General features: G+C 43.9%; 1 protein-coding gene across 3 annotated transcripts; it reads right to left on the bottom strand.

Annotated features, from left to right (window-relative positions):
- Positions 1-1,024: 1,024 nt before the first annotated feature.
- On the bottom strand, positions 1,025-14,094 carry NDUFA5 (NADH:ubiquinone oxidoreductase subunit A5). Of its 3 annotated transcripts, none has more exons than XM_040343711.1 (5): positions 13,994-14,094; positions 6,984-7,028; positions 6,361-6,477; positions 1,694-1,759; positions 1,025-1,228 (listed from the first exon to the last, which is right to left on the bottom strand). In XM_040343711.1, the coding sequence occupies exons 1-5, from the start codon at positions 14,012-14,014 to the stop codon at positions 1,127-1,129; spliced, it is 351 nt and encodes a 116-aa protein (XP_040199645.1). In that variant the 5' UTR covers positions 14,015-14,094; the 3' UTR covers positions 1,025-1,126. The 3 variants fall into 3 exon arrangements, with proteins under 3 accessions (XP_040199645.1, XP_040199646.1, XP_040199647.1); XM_040343712.1 differs by lacking the exon at positions 13,994-14,094 and adding an exon at positions 13,875-13,943; XM_040343713.1 differs by lacking the exon at positions 13,994-14,094 and adding an exon at positions 13,890-13,943.
- Positions 14,095-15,056: the final 962 nt, after the last annotated feature.

The following is a 15,056-nucleotide window of genomic DNA, read 5'->3' as shown; positions in this document are numbered from 1 at the left end:
CTCAATGTGTGCTGTGCGCTGTCAGTGTGCGCTGTGCTATGGTGTCAATGGCTGTGCAGTTGTGTGGATCTCAGCACTGGATTGTACTCCCTCCCGCTGTGCTGCAGCTCCTCTCCTCTCTGCCAGCCTGAATAAAAGGGGGAAGTGGGGACATGCAAGTATGGAGCCGCACACACAGGCTCCTGATGATGAGATGAATGGGAGAGAGAGGATGGATGGGAGTTGCAGAGGAGCAGCAAGAGAATGGGGAAGAGACCCAGTTCTAGTGCCCTGTCCCTCTGGTCTACCCCCAGTGCCCTGTCCCTCTGGTCTACCCCCAGTGCCCTGTCCCTCTGGTCTACCCCCAGTGCCCTGTCCCTCTGGTCTGCCCCCAGTGCCCTGTACCTCTGGTCTGCCCCCAGTGCCCTGTCCCTCTGGTCTGCCCCCAGTGCCCTGTACCTCTGGTCTGCCCCCAGTGCCCTGTCCCTCTGGTCTGCCCCCAGTGCCCTGTACCTCTGGTCTGCCCCCAGTGCCCTGTCCCATTTTGTTAAAGTTGTTGTTGGTAATATTTAATTTTGTAACTTGATTCTGCATAAAACATTGTCATTCCATGAGATAATCTACGAGGGCGTGTTTACGGGTGCAATTAGGCACAGGGCAGTTTATGAATTAGGTGGGGCAACTGGTGGCGAGTAACTCTTGAGGCCTGGCTAGTAGCTCAGGACTTGAAATTTTGAGCCCTGACAAGGCATATAGTTGCAAGTATGAACACTCTAAATCTTGTAGAGACTCTCAGGTTTTTCACATTATAGAAATTAAAAAATAAATAGATAAATAGCCTGGCCATTTCTAATAAAAATAAAAATAAATGACCAGCACCACAGAAAGCTGGAAGCAGAAAACAGACACTTGTGTTTGGCTAATCCCTGCACAGCAAATACCGGTATATCTTTTTGTCTTTTATTTGGCTAGCACTAATTTTAACTCTGAAAAGAAAACATTTAAATATTTAAAAAAGCAGCAAGAAATATTTGCAACACATATATACCATTTTGATATATAGTTTTTTTTATTGAGAACTGGAAAGACTATTTTTAGATGCTGTCCCTTGCAACTTTATACAAATATTAACAGAATAAGTGAAATTCTAGATCGGCCATTTCCACTGATCTGCAGGAGGTTCTTCAATCAAAGGTTCCCAAGGTTTCCACTCAGACATTTTTCTTACCAGATGCAATTCATTTTCAGCCTTTAAAAAAAAAAAAAAAAAAAAAAGGATACATTTTATATACACACAAAAAAAAATACATTTTTTATTATATATATATATATATATATATATATATATATATATATATATATATATATATCAATCACTGTAAAGCACGGCAGGAAATTTCCTAACGGAGCATGCGCAGAACGTTCGGCGCGGGAGTGCGCCTAATTTAAATGATACACGCCCCATTTGAATTAGGCGGGCTTGCGCCGGACGGCTTTACGCTACGCCGCCGCAAGTTTAAACGCAAGTGCTTTGTGAATCAAGCACTTACGATGAAAACTTGCGGCGGTGTAACGTAAAGGGGATACGTTACGTCGCCGTAATTGTTTGTGAATCTGGCCCTAAGATTCTTCTGAACAGGCTTCTTTAGTGTTTTTATGGTCATAACATAGAGCTACACAGAATGCAACAGCAACTAACTAGTAATGGTTTTACCTGTAGAATTACTTCTTCAATTTGGCCAGAATTAATCTTCTGCTCCAGTCTATCAACATTGGCTTCCTAGAAATACAAAATAAAGAGAGATAAATAGTTAATACATAAAGCATAAGAAAGAGACCGGGACTTATCCTGGTTTCAGCTGTATTCGTGCGATTTCAAACCCGCATTTCAGTCCATCTTCGGGAACGATTTCAGACATCTGTACGGGTTCATGCACAGATGTCTATTGAAATTGTCCCTGAAGTCACAAGAAGCAGTGCAGAAACTACTTTTGGGAATCGGTGCAAAGTCGGCGTCGCACCGATTCAGACAGTGCCGCTGCCAGCAATAGGCAGCGATCAAATCGCATGTCAAAACGGCCTACTATAAAATCTTTTTTTTTTTTTTGGAGTGCACTAAGATACACAGGCGGTCTTACACTTTTGGGTTAAACTGCTGACTGTAAGATTGAACACTGACAAAGAAAAAAATGGAGATCACACAGGATAATCCCTCCTACTACCAGCATGCCTCAAACACGTAGCAAAACAGTACCAAGCGTATGATTATAAAAACACAAAAGGGGTGGGAACACTCAATGGACTCCACACAAAATATGATTTTAATGAAAGTAGAACATTTCTATTTTATTTCCTTTCCACTGAGAAACACAGCAAAGAAAAAAAAACAACAGGCCCAAGAAAAAGAAACACATCTGGGGAATCTGACCCACCTGAATGACCTTACATCTTAAGCTAGCATTAGATGAGGCTGCAACATTCATCAGTTAGAAGTAGAACATGTGAACATTAGGTGACAGCCTTACAAATCTAGGAAAAAGTTGCTTGATGCTGAAAAGCCCAAGAAACACTTACAGATCTAGTGGAGGGCACCTTAAGACCACTTCACACTGAGGTGCCTTGCAGGCGCTATAACGCTAAAAATAGCACCTGCAAAGCGTCCTGAAAGAGCGGCTCCTTACACTCCAGTGTGAAAGCTCACTAGATCAAACTCACTAGATCAAACTCACTAGATCAGGGGTCTCCAAACTTTTTAAACAAAGGGCCACTTTATTGTCCTTCAGAATTTAGGAGGGCCGGATTGTGGCCAGCGGGGGCAGAAAATGTCCCGGGTCCAGCACCGGTGAGAAATAAAAGGGGCCTAAGGGTTGGTGGTCAGTAGGAGGAGGAGTAGGGCTCCTATCAGTAGGAGGAATAGTATCCCATCATTGATATCAGTAGAAGAAATGGTGTCCCCCTTGTTGGTGTCAGTGGAAGGAATAGTGCCCCAAGGGCCGCATAAAGGCTAGCAAAGGGCCACATCTGGCCCTCGGGCTGCTGTTTGGAGACCCCTGCACTAGATCAAACTCACTAGATTATAAACCAGCAAAAAAGTTTTTTTGTTTTTCTCCTTTGGGGGGGGGGGGGGGGGTGGTTTTAGGTTGAAGAGGATAAAGTAAAAGGGAGAGAGGGATACATAAAGTATAGATTAAATGTCCGACCAAATTGTATAGATGGATAGAATAAGGTATGTGTAATATCTGTACATCTAATATTCGGACATTGATTTTTTTTTATGGAATATGTATTCTGTTTTGTATGTTTCTCCTTTTGATAAAATAAAAATATAAGATATGAAAAAAAAAAAAGCTTGATCTCTCCTAGCACTCCTTCAGTATATTCATATATTAAAGTCTCATCACGCCATTCCATGTATAGCAATACAAAAGAGGGAAGGCTTCCAATTGTTTTAATAAAGCCTGCTGAAACTTTTTTTAAACTAAGAGTATTGCACTCACATATTCCAACTGCCTACCCGGCACTAGGGAGTACACTCTTAGCTCAAAAAGTCGTTCCACCCTGGTCGCGTTACACACTGCGGACTCCGACCACTACACGCGATGTGGTCCTCACAGAGCGAATGTGTTCTCGCTCTCTTTCTGTGATGCGAATTCTAGTTCCTCCCGGATGGTTGATGTATGCCACCACTGTGGTTTTGCGAAATCTGGAATTGATGACTCTCCAGCAGGCTGGTCCAACACTTCAGAGACAGCCCAATCGCCATAAGCTTCAGGAAGTTGATCAGGAAAGGAAACTCCTCAGAAGCACCCACAAGGTGACCAGGACTCCTTCCCAGCTTGGCAGGCTGGTCTTCAACACGAGACTCCACCATGTTCTAAAAGACTGGCAGAAGGAATTTCTGATTCTAGTTCCCTATTCCTGTGCCAGCAAGCGAGGGACAAGCTAGTCCTTGGCTCCAAATGAAACGGTCTGTCCAGTAAGTGCTCTCGGATGACAGATTTTTGCATCATAAAATGCCTGGAGTGAACCTGAGCAAACAAAATTTCCTTAAAAAAGGAGGCTACCATCAGACCCCAGACTCCCTTACAAAGGTGGCAAATTGGACAACTCCTGTCCTGGACTGAAGAGCCAGATTCTGAGATCAAAAAGTCAAGTTTCTCTTATGGGGGAAACACTATGACTTGTACTATGTTCAGGATATGTTTAAACCCATCATAGAGCTCTCCATCGCACACCAAACAGGTGAACACCCAAGTAAAAGGTGCTGCAGTAACTGGTGAATGACACCAAACATTCAGATGAAAAATGTGTTACCAGAACACTTTAATCTGAAATCAGAACTGCCTTAATCGACTTCCGTTAGGCATATCCTTCAGCAAAGTGCACGTATTTTGAAAATCTCAGCCTGTTACACCTATGGAAACCATTTGCTTTAAACATTCTCTAACCAAGGAATTGCAGCAATGGCAAGTTCTCTGCTCAAAGATACTTTGACTAATAAGCCAGGGTTACGCAATGTATAGGCATAGCCATGATGGGTTGAAGTGCAGAGTGTGCCAGAGAGATCTGGTTATCGTTTTGGTGCTTATAAACAGATACAGCCAACAATCTTGACTAAGAAACTACACACCCATGGCTCATCAGAATGCAAGATAGCTGACTGGACAATACTTGGGCGAGTCTGTGGGCAGTGTCTGGGGAAAATAAATCTTGTCACCACCCGTAATATCCACACACCATTGCCATCAATGCGCCATCTGTTCCTTTGAGGCTCACCACAGCCAAAGAGCCGCTCAAACTACACAGGGGCGGGTGAGGGGACCAGTCACTCAGACCATGAGAGGAGCAACTAGTGCTGGGTCCTCTAGACAGGAACTTAAAGCTAAAGAGGATCTGAGAAGTGACCTTCATGACTGATCTAACAAGATGGATGCCGTTGTAAGGTAAATGGACCAAAGATTACTACAATGTACACCATTGTTAAGATGGATTTTTCCTGGAGTTGGGCTTTAAAGCAATGACTCCTACAGGGGGGACCTGTATACAATTTTTATTAGAACTACTGATAGGAACAATGGGTAATTAAAATGTTAATTTTGTCGACAGTTACACTTTAAGCAGGCCTTTATACTGGTGCCTTGACTTCCAACTTACCAGAAGTTCTAAAGAAAAACTGGTAAAGTGATTTAAAAGGCTCCAGGGTTTTTCATCTTCATGCGTTCTATGAATAAAGGTAAAAAACCTTCTCTATGCAGCAGCCCCCCTTAATACTTACCTGAGGCTAATCTTGCTCCAGCGTTGTATACAAGAGCATCAGCTCTCCGGGGACTCTCCCTCTTTATTGGCAGCGGGAACCAATAGCTTCAGCTTCCGTCAATCACAGCCAGTAAACCAAAGAGGAGTGAGAGGGGTGGGGCCAACCCACGGCTCTGTGTGTGAACAGACACACAGAGCAGTGGCTCGAGTGTGAGCCTATTCAGGTGGCCCCATAGCAAGCTGCTTGCTATGGGGGTACTCGTCAAGAGGGAGGAGCCAGGAGCGCCAAAGAGGGACCCGAGAAGAGGAGGATTGGAGCTAATCTATGAAAAACTAGTGTTAATAGAGTGTTAATTATTTTAATGTAAAACAATCCAAAGCTTTAATATCACTTTAAAGTGGTACTAAAGTCTAATTTTTGTTTAAAAATAAAACATTTCTATACTTACCTGCTCTGTGCAGTGGTTTTGTACAGAGCAGCCCTGATCCTCCTCTTCTCGGGTCCCTCTTCGGCATTCCTGCCCCTCCCCCCGTTGAGTGCCCTCACAGCAAACAGCTTGCTATAGGGGCACTGGAGCCAAGCCGCAGCTCCGTGTGTCCATTCAGAAATGGAGCCGTGGACCGGCCCCACCCCCTCTCTGTTCATTGGCTCACCGAATTGTTAGCAGACGGAGTCAATGGCGCTTCACTGCTGTCTCAGCCAATAAAGCGGGAGAGTCTCGGACAGCCGAGTCTCTCATGCAACATCACTGGATCAAGATGGGGTTCAGGTAATTAGGGGGCTGCTGTACACAGAAGACTTTTTATCTTAATGCATAAGTTTATGTGTGGTCAGAACCGCCAAGGACTGTTCAAAAGCCCGGGTATGAGCAATTGCTCAAGTGATAACAGGGCCAGCTATTGACTTGTATAGGGTACAAATCTTGCCATGGCTGTTCGCCCAAGGTGCGCCTACAGCTAGCTAGTTTCTCTATTGGCAAGGCAGTATGATTCTCATTGGCAGATGCCCATCTGAATGAGCCAGTAGAGTTTAGCGTTTGAGACAACAGGGTTATTGTTTGAAGACTCTTACTCCTCTCTATAGCGAGATAGGTTTCATTTTAGTGACAATTTTTATTTACTTACAGTCTTTACTGCATTAAATCGTTCACTGACGATCTGTTCTGTGTATTTCCGATATGCTGCATCATTTGGAATGGTCTGCAGGGCAGCAAGAATCTTTGTATACAATATTTTCAAGCGCTGTAAGATTAAAGCAACAGTAAACAATGATGTCCAACAATGAACTGCAGTCATTTTATCTCAATGCAAAGTTCTGCATTAAAACCTGAAAATCTATTATACAATAACACCTTGGTTTGAGAGTAACTTGGTTTGAGAGCGTTTTGCAAGACAAACAAACTGTTTTAACACATTTTGCCTTGATATACAAGCGATGTCTTGATATAAGAGTAGCGTCATGTCACAACCGAGTATAAAAAAGAAGAGAGGAGACTCTAAGTGTAGCAATATGGTTACATTTATTAAAAGGTACGACATTTAGTAACTTATTGCTACACTTAGAGGCGCCTCTTCTCTTTTATACCATGTAAAAAAAATGCTTTGATATACAAGTGCTTTGGATTACAAGCATGTTTCTGGAACGAATTATGTTTGCAAACCAAGGTTTTACTGTATTATATATATTTTTTTTATTATTTTACCACCCACCAGAACAAAAAAAAAATTCAAAAAAACTTTGAACATACCTCATGTGGATTCTGAGCTACAGCTAATCCAACCAAGCCAGTGGTCTGAAAAGAAATGAAGCATAAATGTAAAACAATGTGCCAAAGTAACCGTTACAAATAATAATATACTACCATTTAAAGTTAGGGCTGCCCTATAAAAATCTAATAAAAATTAAAGCAGACCTAAAGGCAAAGGGATTGGGATTTTCTTTCCCTCTCTCGGTAAACAGGACAAACGGCAAGAATGAATCTCCAAACCAGGAACACAGACAAGCAATAAAAACATGACAGGTGTTCGAATCACCCTATGCTCTATCTAAAATATTTTTTTTTATAGTGACACAAACACAAAAACAGAATTCTTGAGTGTGCACAAGTATTCACAATCCTCCCAAAAGGGTTAATACTTTGTACAGCCACCATTTTCTGCAATTACTTTACAGGGAGCCACAACTAAAATACCATTGAATGTTGAGCAACTAAGAATCTGATATTTCTGAAAATAATCAAGTGTTCATTAAATTGTATACATTCACACACACACACATTATTATATAGGATTTATATAGCACCAACTGTCTGTGCTATGCTTTACAACATGAGGGCAGACAGTATAGTTACAATACAATTAAATACAGGCAGATTTGGAGCCCTGCTCATTAGAGCTTACAATATAGAAGGGAGGGTCAAGTGATACAAAAGGTAATAACTGGGGGGGATGAGTTGATGGAGAAAATCAAAGCACAGTTGTTAGGTGGAGGCAGGATAGGCTTCTCTGAAAGGGAGGGTTTTTAAGGCTCGTCTAACAGCAAACAGAGTAGGAGGTAATAGGATTGGGGTAGAGAGTTCCATAGGATGAGAGAGGCTCTGGAAAAGAACTGGAGGAGGTGATGAGGGAGCTAAAGAGCAGGAGGATTGAATAGAACGATTAGGTTGGTATTTTGAGACTAGGTTAGTGATGTAGCTGGGGGCTGAATTGTAGATGGCTTTGCAAGTAGTTGTTCGTATTTTGAATTTAATTTGTTGGGTAAGCAGAAGGATTGAGAGAGAGAGGAGTAGCAGACATTGAGCAGTTGATAAGGTGAATGAGCCTGGTAGCAGCATTCATGATGGACTGAAGGGGGGGGTAGACTTTAGAAAGGATGGATATATATATATATATGTGTGTGTGTATTTATCGGCGTATAACACGCAACCCAACTTTAAGATGGAAGTTTCAGGAAAAAAACGTTCCACAGCCCCCTGCGTATATAACGCGCCGACACAGTTTGCCCTCTATTTTCAGGGTAAAAAAAAGTGAGTGTTATATGCCAATAAATACAGTATACACACGCACGCATGCACAATATCTCACAAAAGTGAGTACACCCCTCACATTTTTGTAAATATTTTATTACATCTTTTCATGGGAAGATGTAATACATTTTCTAAAAACACTAAAGAAATGACACTTTGCTACAATGTAAAGTAGTGAGTGTACAGCTTGTATAACAGTGTAAATGTGCTGTCCCCTCAAAATAACTCAACACACAGCCATTAACCACTTACAGACCGGAATATTTGGCTGCTCAATGACCATGCCATTTTTTGCGATGTGGCACTGCGTCGCTTTAACTGACAATTGCGCGGTCGCGCAACGCTGTACACAAACAAAATTGACATCCTTTCCCCCCCCCCCCACAGATAGAGCTTTCTTTTGGCGGTATTTGATCACCTCTACGGTTTTTATTTTTTGCGCTATAAACAAAAAAAGACTGACAAATTTGAAAAAGAAAAACAATATTTTTGACTTTTTGCTATAAAAAAAATGACCTTTTTTTAAAAAAAAAACAAAAACAACATTTCTTCCTCAGGGCCAATATATATTCTTCTACATATTTTTGGTAAAAAAAAAAAAAATTCCAATGGCCGTATATTGATTGGTTTGCGCAAAAAGTTATAGCGTCTAAAAACTATGGGAAAGATTTATAGCATTTGTATTATTATTTTTAAGGTACTGCAACATTGCGCCAGACAGATCGGACACTTTTGACTCATTTTGGGACCGTTGACATTTATACAGCGATCACTGCTTTTAAAAAGCACTGATTACTGTGTAAATATCACTGTCAGGAAAGGGGGTTAACACTAGTGGGCCCTCAAGGGATTAAATGTGAGTTCCCTAATAATGTCCCTTTTCTCCTGACAGAACAGGGATTTGTGCGTTTACACTTTGCGCCCCTTAGTACCGATTGAGCATTGTTTAAACTAAGGCCGAAACAACTAATCGATTAATCGACAACTAATCGATTATGAAATTAATCGATTACAATTTTCATAATCGGCCAGTAACATAATGGGGTTAAAAAAACTAAAATTAGCCCTTTATAGTACAAAAAGGCAAATCGCTACTGTAAATATTACTTTTACTGTCCCACAGTAAAAAAATTAACCCCTTACAGTAGCGATTATTTGCTCTTTGTACTTTTTTTTTTTAACCCCCCATTATGTTACTAAACATCTCAGGCCTGGGTTCACACCTCCTGTTTTTTGGTGCTTTTTGCAGAAACGCACTACAGTTCATTTACATGTTTTCCTATGGGACACGTTCACATCCAGGATTTTCTTTCAGCTGCTGCGTATTTGGAAAGGGCAAGGACATTTTAACGCAAAATGGTGCCATTTTGTGTTTTTTTGGTTCAATATACTTCAATGGAGAAGCTGCAGAAAAGTATGTAATGTGTTTTTGCGGCAATTTGTGTTTTGTAATCTGCCCAACAACAAATTGTCCCAAAAAAAAATTAAAAAGGCTATTATCCGATTAATCGAAACAATAGTCGGCCAACTAATCGATTATGAAAATAGTCGTTAGTTGCAGCCCTAGTTTAAACACTATGGCCTACCCGAGTATTATTGCTGACCATGTCCATCCCTTTATGGCTACAGTGTACCCATCTTCTGATGGCTCCTTCCAGCAAGATAATGCAACATTGTCACAAAGCTCAAACCATCTCAAACTGGTTTCAAGAACATGACAATGAGGTCACTGTACTTCAATGGCCTCCACAGTCACCAGATCTCTAACCAATAGAGCACCTTTGGGATGTGGTGGGACGGGAGATTCGCATCATGGATGTGCAGCCAACAAATCTGCAGCAACTGCGTGATGTTATCATGTAAATATGGACCAAAATCTCTGAGGAATGTTTCCAACAGCTTGTTAAATCTAAGCTATGAAGAATGAAGGCAAAAGGGGGTCCCACCCGGTACTAGCAAGGTGTACCTAATAAAGTGGCTAGGGAGGGTATATACTGTATGTACACACACACGCATTTATTTATTTATTTTTATAAGTACTTATGGGCTTGCTCTGCTGTATTCCTCGCCTAGGTGAGAATGGTGTTCCAATCAGTTTGCAGCCTCCTGAGATCACGCATTCTAAGAGGCATTGGGGCAATCTACAGCACGTCATCAAGAAGCCAACTACAAGAACCTGAAGAAACAGCCGACTCCTGAAGACGTTAGGAAGGGCAATGACAGCGTGTGACTTGCTGTGTAGCAGCAGAGCGATGAATTACAGCAATGCAATGCTGGTATCACTGGGTGTGTGAGTCTATTTATATAGGATAACCAGCATAAAGATAAGAGGGGCTTAAAGGGGCTGTACAGGTTTGTTTTTATTTTCTAAATAGGTTCCTTTAAGCTAGTGCATTGTTGGTTCACTTACCTTTTCCTTCAATTTCCCTTCTAAATGTTTTTTTTTTCTTTGTCTGATATTCTCACTTCCTGTTCCTAGTCAGTAATCTGTTCTGGATGACTAACCCCCAGCTAGAACATGGGGGCAAGCTTACTGAGGAGAAACAGGAAGTGAGAAATTCAGACAAAGAAAAAAAACATTTAGAAGCGAAATGGAAGGAAAAGGTAAGTGAACCAACAATGCACTAGCTTAAAGGAACCTATTTAGAAAATAAAAAACAAACCTTTACAACCTATTTAAAGACAAAATTACATGGGTGGTGGGTTCCCCTAAAGTGCAATTAAAGTTAAAGTGATTGTACACCTATATATTTTAAATGACAAACATGTTATACTTACCTGCTCTGTGTAATTGAGGCCATACTCCCACTTTTTTGCTCTGTGTAATGGTTGTGCACAGAGCAGCCCCGATTCATCACTTCTGGGGTCCCCCACCAATCCTATCCCCATAGCGAGCTGCTTCCTATTGTGACACACCTGCAGGCTCAAGCCTGAGCCAGGCTGCCTGTGTCTATAGACACAGACAGCACGACTCGGCCCTGCCCCATCATATGATATGATAGACAGCAGCAGGAGCTAATGGCTCTCGCCGTTGCCTCTTTATCCTGTGAGGAGGGAGAGAACTGGTGCCCTTGAGCATAGTGCTGGATCAGGATTGGGCTTAAGTAACTATGAGGAGGGACGGGGGAGATCAAGACACATGTTGTTTTACCTTAATGCTGCTAAGGATTCCGAAGGTACACCAACCTTTTACCTTTACAACCACAGAAATCGTTACTAAACCCTATAAAAACTGCCAAATACCTTTTCTCATCGGCAGTCTTGTGACTCCTATGAGTGTCTGGCCGAGCACTGGTTAAAGCTTGTAGGATGAGTTTTCATTCTCCCCCGACCCTACTTTGAGGCTGCGTGACCCCTGACCCGCTGTCTGGACAGTACTGATTGGCCCTGTGCTGATTACATGCACCCTCCCCCCCAAAAAAATACACCAAACTGAGCATGTGCAGATGGATTTGGGGACAGTCGAAGAAGGGGAGGATCAGAGAAGACAGGATCAAATAGCCTTTTCACACAATGCAGAGGATTAACCCCTTAGGATCCACAGTGAACAACAAGCATGCCTCACTGCATTTATAGACTGATTTTACTGTTGTTTAGTAACACGTTAACCACTTAAATATCAGGCACTTGCAGGAGCCCAGACCAATTTTCAGCTTTCAGCGCTGTTGCCTTTTGAATGACAATTGCGCGGTCATGCTACACTGTACCCACGAATAGAGCTTTATTTTGGTGGCATTTGATGACCTCTGGGGGTTTTATTTTTTGCGCTACAAATGAAAAAGAAAATGTTATTCTTTGTTTCTGTTAAAAGAAACTTTGTACATGTGTTTTCTCCTTCAATAGCACTTATATCCAGCACTGATAGGTGGCACCTGTGGGCACTGATGGGTGGTACTGATAGGCAGCACTGATGGGCACTGAGTGCTAGGGTTGTCCCGATAGAATACTTGTTCCCCCCCCCTGCAAACCCGAGCAAATACCCCCGATACTGAAATAGAATACTTGTTCCCCCCCCCTGCCGCCGCCACCAACCCGCCGCCGTTAATCAGCGTGCGGGGAACATTACAGCTTTCGTTTGAATAGCTGTATCCCCGCCGCGTATAGACACTCCCCCTTGCGCGGGGATGGATGATCTGTCCAATCCCACGCATGGGGGAGTGTCTATATGCGGCTGGGATACAGCTATTCAAACGAAAGCTGTAATGCTCCCCGCACGCTGATTAACGGCGGCACCATCAAGGTATGTAGGACATGGCTGCATTATGTGGGGGACATGGCTGCATTATGGGGGGGGACATGGCTGCATTATGGGGGGGGACATGGCTGCATTATGGGGGGGGACATGGCTGCATTATGGGGGGGGGACATGGCTGCATTATGGGGGGGGACATGGCTGCATTATGGGGGGGGACATGGCTGCATTATGGGGGGGGACATGGCTGCATTATGTGGGGGGACATGGCTGCATTATGGGGGGGGGACATGGCTGCATTATGGGGGGGACATGGCTGCATTTGGGGACACATTTAAAAAAAGTATCGGTATTCGGTATCGGCGAGTACATAAAAAAAAAAGTATCGGTACTTGTACTCGGTCCTAAAAAAGTGGTATCGGGACAACCCTACTGAGTGCCATCCCTATTGGGTATTGACTGGCATACCTGGTGGTCCGAGGATTAGGGAGGGCTGTACTGATAATCAGCGCAGACCCCTGTCAGGAGAGCAGCCGATTGGCTCTCCTCCCGTCTGTCAGCGCGAGTGGAGGAAACGCAGGTAAATAGCTCTTTCTTTTTACACTGTGATTGGACACCGCTGATCCGTCAGAGGCTCTTTACCAAGGTCAGAGTTGCGGTGTGTCAGACTGACACACCACTAAGGATGAGCTTCGGCGTGTTCGCACAGTCCACGTTCAGAGCCCGCCAGGAAGTCGGCGCTGCGCTAATCACAGGCAGGGAGATATTGTCCCGATGTTCGGCTGCAGAAATGTCTCCCTGCCTGTGATCAGAGCAGCGCAGTGCTGACTTTCTGGCGGGTTCTGCACGTGAACTGTGCGAACACGCCAGAGCTCATCCTTGCACACCTTCGATCGCCACACTGCAGGTCCCCGTGGGCGCACGCTGGCTTGTTATCCTGCTGGACATCATATGACGCCCAGTCAGGATAGTGGTCAAAAAAGTTAAAACCAAGTCTGGTCACTTGCGGCATCATTGCTTCTGTGTACACCAAGCCACGCATACGCAGCTCAGTGTACATTTCCCGTGATGTGATGGGACTCCTGTGCATGGAAGTGACATCACTGCAGCTTGGTGAAAAGTCCAGAAGGATGACTGGAAGGAGATGGAAGTGCCTGTGACTGGAAGGAGAGACAACAGAGCAGTACTGGAGGGGATGGACTGGCAGGTAAGTGCCATGATGTGGTGCACAATGTTACATCATGGCATACACCTCCTGGGCACGCATTTTCCAAACACTTGTAAAGGTGCCATTCCTCCTTTCAGTCATTGAGCCACATATACTGTACGGTGCAGCGACATTTTAGTTCCATATTGCCATAGTCAGGGAAGACATGGAGTGCTGTCATTCTGTCCCCACAGCTAAGCTACATACTACACACCAGGGTCACACTCACAGCCAGGACACCGTCACTACTACACCATCCTCCACCCATGGGTAACCTTGCCCGCACAGCCCATCATCACACCGAGATGTCCCTGGTGACCTCCCAGCTCTCACCTTCTTCAGTACTCCGGCCATGGCTGTCCCGCAAAGCACGCCGGGAAGGACGAGGCTCAATACACAAACCAGGCCCGACCCAATGATCGCCGAGAGAGCGAACAAGACTGAAGTCATCGAGCAGACGAAATTAAAACATTGCAGATATAGTAAATGAATGAGAATGCTTCGTTCTGTCAGTTCATTGGGGGTTTTATTCATCCACCTCACCTAGTTGTCTTATTATTCATATATATGTAGAAGTGGCATATAGAAGCCTCTACACTGCACATCATAATGTCTGCAATAAAAGAGGATTATAAACTGTTTTACTTATTTTTTACCAGATTACATTTCAAACAAAGTCTGTTTTTATGTGATAACCACAATGAGCCACCTGTCCGGTTTTGTCCCTTATAGTCCAGTTTTTACATCATGTGCCGGTGTCCTGCCGAAAATGTTCCCCTGGCGGATCAGAACCCCCCCTATACTACGCAGGCGCAGCGCTTGCGCCGTACAAACCTCAACCGAGCCCCCGAAAATAGCCGAACATGTAGAGCTGAGAGTGAACTCTACACAGCGCATGCGCAATGACTATTACATATGCCCCACGCTCCCGCTGCTAGTGCTACTCTGTGATTTTACCAATAAAGTACACGTCTTAGCAGGGAGTGTTGATGAGCGGGTTTTGCAATGGCAATGTTGATGGGCGTGTAGCGCCTGTGTACTTTTCAGTACAGGTGCTATTTCAAATTTAGTGGGATGAGAGAGTTATTTGCTTTCATCAATGTTGATTTGTTTAAATTTGGCTGTCGCCAGCCCTGGACTGTCCTGTGGGTCATTCTGTACTCCAGAGATGTGGTTCCATCTCTGGGTGGCAGGTGGCGCCAGAGAGGTCCCGGCGGAGGCGCCTTTCTCCAGCAGCCAATCGGAGGAGTTTTTCCCTCGCGGGGCATGCTGGGGGAGGGTACTTCTAGGGGGGACGCGATGTTCTAGGCAGACTGTTCCTGGTGCGGCACCCACCTTTAGGGTGTGCGCACACCACGGGCCCCGGCGATATGGCCTACCAGGCCGGGGTGCATGT

Source organism: Rana temporaria, chromosome 3 (assembly GCF_905171775.1).
Source record: "Rana temporaria chromosome 3, aRanTem1.1, whole genome shotgun sequence".
In the NCBI taxonomy this organism is placed as follows: Eukaryota; Metazoa; Chordata; class Amphibia; order Anura; family Ranidae; genus Rana; species Rana temporaria.
This window is presented reverse-complemented; position numbering and strand designations above follow the sequence as displayed.